This window comes from Falco peregrinus, chromosome Z, assembly GCF_023634155.1.
Source record: "Falco peregrinus isolate bFalPer1 chromosome Z, bFalPer1.pri, whole genome shotgun sequence".
In the NCBI taxonomy this organism is placed as follows: Eukaryota; Metazoa; Chordata; class Aves; order Falconiformes; family Falconidae; genus Falco; species Falco peregrinus.
Genome location: NC_073739.1, coordinates 49,535,511 through 49,541,510, shown reverse-complemented (window position 1 = coordinate 49,541,510; position 6,000 = coordinate 49,535,511). Strand labels below are relative to the sequence as shown.

Genomic DNA, 6,000 nt, shown 5'->3' with positions numbered 1-6,000 from the left:
GTAATATACCCAAAAGCGCCGATGCGACTCGTGTTCAAGATCCTTTCCCTCATTGCAAGTCACTTCCAAGAACTGCATTAAGTCAGTAAGACTTGGTGATCTGGAGGCATTGCTCTGCCTCTGGATGCCCTGCTGCGTGGTATAGTTGCTTCCCCAACACCTCATAGACCCGAGACAGGAGCATCAAGCCTGTGTGGTGGGGGCACAATGGCAAGCAAGTCCACGTAGAGTTTAGAAACAGCTTTAGGTACTTCTGAAAATGTTGTCACCCTGTCTGACTAGCTTGTGTTGAGCATCTGTTGTGACGGAATTACAAAGCCAATATAGGATGGCTGCTTTCAACCCGCTGATAAGAGCTTTGTGCGAGTGTGCATCTCCGTCGTACTAATTTGCAGCACACATATGCTGTGACTGGTCCAGCCTGCAGAGAGGGATCATTATGTTTGGATCACATTGCTCATGTTGTTTAGCCTTTTGCTGGCAGAGCCTGAGTTGTTAATTACTGTTTTGCTAGTGTTTTTAACACTGAACAGCTTAAGTACACGACTTTCACCTGGGTTCTAGACGTTTACCTTCAAGCCAACAGCCACGCCAGCAGGTTAGGACAGGCAGGCTTTAGATTTGCTTTTCTACACATCTCTGACATTGTGATGGGAGAAAAGCACTTGTTGAGGGATCCCAATTAGGCAGGCTATGACTAGCATCTGTGGTGTAAGGCAAAGCGGGCCTGAAGGAGCTGGTATGGCTACAAACGTTTCCTCAGCTATCTGGACCACAGCGATCCTGCGTTTGCTACAGCTCTTTTCCTCGTTACCGTTCCACCGATTCCTTCCCTGCGGGCTCCTTTACACCGGTGGTGCCGTGCGGGGCCAGGCGCCCCGCTCCTGGCCGGCGATGCTGTTGAGACGAGGCCGCGGCCCGCGCAGGGCCAGGCCGCCGCGGGGTCCGGCACCCGTGGGCCGCACGGGGCGAGCGCGTACCCCGGTGCTGGGGCCACTCCAGGGCGGGGGGGCCCGGCCGTCGGTCCCGACCGCTGGGCCGCCGCGGGCGGGCGGGGTGGCGGGCAGGGTCCCTGGGGCCGGCGGCCGCGCTGCGGCGGCCCCGCTTGGCGCCGGCGGCGGGTGGCTGCGGGGGCGGCCGGCACCTGGGGGGCGGTGGCGAGGGGCGGCCCCGCGCGCCCGGTGGAAGGCGGTGCGTCACCCCCCTGACGTCACGGCACCCCCGCACCGTCGCCGCCGTCTGACAGCCTCCACCGGGCGCGCGGTGCGTGCGGCGCGAGCGGGCAGGCGGGCACCCCGCATCGCCCCTCGGCTCCCCTCGGCTCGGCTGCCCTCGGCTGCGGCGCCGCCCTCGCCATGTCGGTGGCCGGGCTCAAGAAGCAGTTCCACAAAGCGACCCAGGTACTCCCCGCCCCGCGGCGGCGGGCGGGCGTGGGGCGCACGCGTGGGTGCGCGGTGCGGGGTTATGCCCGGCTGTGCGCCCTGCGCCCGTGTGCGTGGGCATGCACGGGTGTGCGAGGCGCACGAACGTGCGCGGGTGTGCGAGGCGCACGAGTGTGCGTGGGCGTGCACGCGTGTGCAAGGTGAGTGCGCTTGGACGGATGTTGTGCACGGGTGTGCGTGATGTGCGCGCGCACGAGTGCGTGAATGTGTACGGGTGTCCGTGGTGCGCGCGTGTGCGTGGTTCACAGATTTGCACGAACGTGCACGAACGTGCACGGTGCGTGAATGTGCACGAGTGTGGGTGGGTCTGCACGGGTGTCCGGGGCTTTGTGTGAGTGCGCAGGTTTCCCTCAGCGAGTGGGCTGTGCAGTACACGCGTGGGTAGGCCAGGGGCTGCCGGCCGGCCGCATCGCCGCCCCCCCCGTCGCCCTCCGGCTCCGGCAGCGCTGCGACAGGCGGGCGGGGGCTCCCGGGGCGCGGGAGCGGGCACTGAGCTGGCCCGGCGGGCCGGTGGGGCACGGCGGGGCTGTGGGCAGCCAGGGTGGCCGCGGGCCTCGGACCTTCTTTACCGAGGGCTGCACGCCGTGTTCCCACTGGCGAGCCTGACTGTAAATCAGCAATAAACATTACCTTTTTGTTCTGTTTTCCGGCTCCAGAGTACAGCTGAAATCTGAATGTTGAGGTTTGGTCCTGTTGCTTTAGGCACAGTGTGATATTGCAGGAAGGTCAGAGTGGATGCTTCACCAATCTTAGAGTTGTTTCATAATACAGAATCTCTGTGTTGTATTCTGTAAGGGTACTGTTTCTGAATTAGGTTCTGACTCAGCATGCTTTGGCGATAAATCTAAAATGGTTTCATAGAAGTCAGGGGAATTTTTTTGGAATTCAGAGTTTTGAGAACAAGACCAGCGTTATGTGACTTTTTTGTGGTTGATTTTTTTTTTTGTTTTTGTTGGTTTTTTTTTAGTTTGCTTACAACTAAGTACAAAAATCCTGGTTATTTCCTACTAATTGTGTTTGCAGGCATCTTCAGGTACCAGTCTTGGTCACTGTAAGCGGTCTGTAGGTGCAGGCATGCAAGATGCAGCAGCTGTTACGCTTTCAGCACCTGTGTTTTTCCCTTTGTCATCCATCTCATCTCTTGTTGCACTGTGGGGAAACGTTACTGAAAGAAAAATTCTTAATACAAGCTCTCATCCAAATTCTGATTCTCAGTGCCTTGCATTCGCAGCAATACCCATTATGATTCTAAATGCAGTGGGATATGTCAGGTCCTGCAGGTGCTCATGCAGGCATCAAATGACATTGTGTCTCACCTTTCATACCACATTGAGCTGCATCGTTGTTAAAGTAAGCTTCACAAGAAACCGGCTGTACTCATGACAGATGTAGGAAGGAGCAGTTAAGGGTATCTGAGCCCATCCTGCAGTGCCCATCTGCTGCTGCTGCTGCTTTGTTATTTCTCCCCCTACTACCTACAGTGCTATCAGAAGCCCAGGAATCATCATTGCGGTACTGAGTTCTGGTAGTAAGAACTACATGTCTGTGTTATCCACATTTAGCAAGCAGGCAAGCTGAAGTTCACTTTTTAATAACAGAAGTCTCAGTTCGCTATGATTGTAAACTAATGACCATGCCTCCACAGCAGCAGAGGTAAACATCTTTTTTGGAGGGCCCATGGTGTGAGAGGTCTGTGCATGCTGTTCTGTCCTTCAGACGACACTCCCACACTGATTGTCAGCAATAATGTCATTTAGAAGGAAAGGTTTTAGCTGGCTGAAACCAAAAAACTATGTTTTTGATGCCAGATTTAGCAGCCTGACATCAGATGACCCAGGAATTTTTGGGCCCAGCCTTGACTTTCACAGACTGTGTGTATGCAGGCCATGAAGACGGGAATGACTCACAAGTAGGTTGCGAGACTGATCTGTTTATTGGCTTGTTTTCAGTATGAGTGAGAAATCCAGGACTTAGTCGTGCTGACCTTACTCTAGGGAGTAATCCTTTTGGCTAGGGGTTAATCCCCAGGTGAAACATGGATTGACATTGCTGGTATGAATGAAGCTTCCCAGATAGGACCAAAGTTTGGAAGTTTTAAAAATTCTCGATTATCCCTTTGGTTCTTATTCATGTAAGCTCATGTGTATGATGTGCTGTCATAATAGAGCCCTAAATCATACCAGAAACAATTTCAAGTTATTTCTCAGGTTGCTATGTTCTTTAACCCAGTTCGGCATTGTGAAGTCTTGAAGTCTTTGGTTTAGTTTCTTTATATCTTTAATGCTATTTTTCTTGTTGTAATGTCAGTACCCCTTATACACAGAGAGTTTATGATCATGAGTGTACAATATTGTTAATACAAAATACAGTTCCAGTTAAAAGTGTAAAGATTTGTGGCCCAATTTTAATGTTCTTAAGAAGTTTTTCTCTCATCCAGAAGCCCACTTTCCATAGCACAGCTTAAAATTATGTGACTTCTGTGTCTGGATTATTTTATACAATGTAAGCATTTTGCTTTCATTCATCGTTTTCTGACTTGTAAAATGTCAAACTAGCTTGCATGAAATAGGGCCATTCTGTTTTTTTTACTAGAAGCCATGCTGAAGAACTTAATGCCTGTCAAATTCCGTGCACCAACTGCAACAGCAGGGAGTCATTGAAAAACAGGAGGAAGCTGCTCCTTCCAGAATGAGTGGAGTGTTCACCCTTTTGCCTTTCATAAAAACTTCAATGGTTTTACCTCTGTGTGGCATCATAAAGTTTAGAAGAAATATTCCTGAATTTGTAAAAGGAGGGTCAGCCTGGAAGTAATGACATTCATGCAGAATTACAAGGTGTTAGATTGACAGGTATGGAACAGGTTAGATTATTAACTACTTTATCCCAAATCTGGGTTCTTCACCTGGCATGCAAGAACCGATCCACACACAGAGTCGCAATGCTTGTTTATTGCCTGTCTGTGCAAAGATGGGTGCTAGGTGGTAAATCCACAAAGCTAGTGCACCTCTTAACACATGGTGAAACATGTTATACTCTTTGAACATTTGTTGATAATTATGTTTAATCACACTTAATTCTCGGTTGTTCTAGGAGTGTCTTCATTTATAGGTATAATACTCTTGCGCATGTTCTGTGGAGAGGGGGCTTTGTTAGTAGGTGGCTGTCTTTGCTCGAGGGTGGATCTTTTAGTGTGCCAATTAGGGTAATTTAACATAGTTCAAGAAATTTTCTGTCTGGTCTCATTAACCATTTCTCCTGGTGTTTATCTCGTTATTTCTTAGCTTGACATATTTATGGTGTCTATTCCTTCTCCCAAGGCCACGTCTTGTTAACTGTTTGTAAGGGTTAATTAATATCCTCTGTTTTTCAAGTTCTTTCTTGGTTTTCATTATAGATATTGACTTTTTTTTTTTTTAATAAATCATTCTTGTATAACTGTTACCCACAGAACACTTAGGAAGAAGTAACGCTATTTGAATGTTAACTGTGCTGCTGCAAATCTGTCAGACATCCTGCTCCAAAGGTTTTTTTTCTAGAAATGGGCAGCTAAGTGGTGTGCCACCAAAAGGTCCCTTTTTTATTTAGGCTTGCAAAATCCTCTGCCATTAGTGCTATGTCAGTGTGACCAAGAAGACTGTTACTTCCTATAGGTCTGTATACAGTTTTAAAACCACCAGAGTAATTTTGGGTCATACAGATTTGACAGTCTGGGGCATTTGAACAGAGTTGTTTTAAAATAGCGTGAGCTTTGTTTCCACATGACTGCATTCATTGTATAATATGGCTCTTGTGAGGCACAGTCAAGACTAAGCTTTCAGAAAATAATTTCATACAGAAAGAAGTGAACAAAACTCCTGGGAATGGCCACATCCAACTTTCCCCTGGGAACCACTGACATTTAAACATCAGTCTGAATGTGGTGATTTGAACAAAAAGGCCTGTAATATGATTTATTTCCTACCACTGTGTTCTGCTTTTATGATAGAACATGATTTGTCTTAACACTAGGACAGAAGTCGCCAGTTTGCACAGTTTTATAGAGAGACAGGTTTATTACTGACAGAAACAGCTGAAGACACAACTTCTACTCCACTCGTAGTTGTCAGTAACTTGTTACATGCCCTGGTTTTCAGGTGGAAAATACTATGCTTCCTCTGTAACAAGGCAGCCTGTGAAGAGCACAGTGAGCGACTGACCCTAGTGTTTAGTAAGAAGCAAATGAGACTCCTGCCTTGCTGTGGTATTACCCACATCATGGGGATTCCGCATTGATTCAGATCTGCCTATATAGGTTCATTCACAAAGAAGAGCACATTAGGGTTGAGGCAGAGTTTGAAATTGTTGATAATCTCTTTTGAAAATGCCCTGGAAGAGTGTCTGGTTAGTGTGGATCCAGCAAACCTTCTGTGTGGACCACTATAACCATGAGAGTAGTTCCACTGAAATCAGTGGGAATATGAGTGTGACAGAAATTCATCACCTTGTCAAATGATTTTTATGTTGTGGTTCATCTAGCTGAATGTTTGTTAAATTCGTTGGTCAGAAATGTGTAAAATAT

At 48.3% G+C, this 6,000-nt stretch overlaps 1 protein-coding gene across 1 annotated transcript in view; it reads left to right on the top strand.

Moving 5' to 3' along the window:
* Positions 1 to 1,206: 1,206 nt before the first annotated feature.
* Positions 1,207 to 6,000, top strand: part of SH3GL2 (SH3 domain containing GRB2 like 2, endophilin A1) — a 101,950-nt gene continuing 97,156 nt past the window's right edge. The window contains exon 1 of the mRNA XM_055791194.1: positions 1,207 to 1,400. Within this exon, the coding sequence (XP_055647169.1) occupies positions 1,356 to 1,400 (45 nt within the window). The 5' untranslated portion in view covers positions 1,207 to 1,355. The remainder of the gene's footprint in view (positions 1,401 to 6,000) is intronic.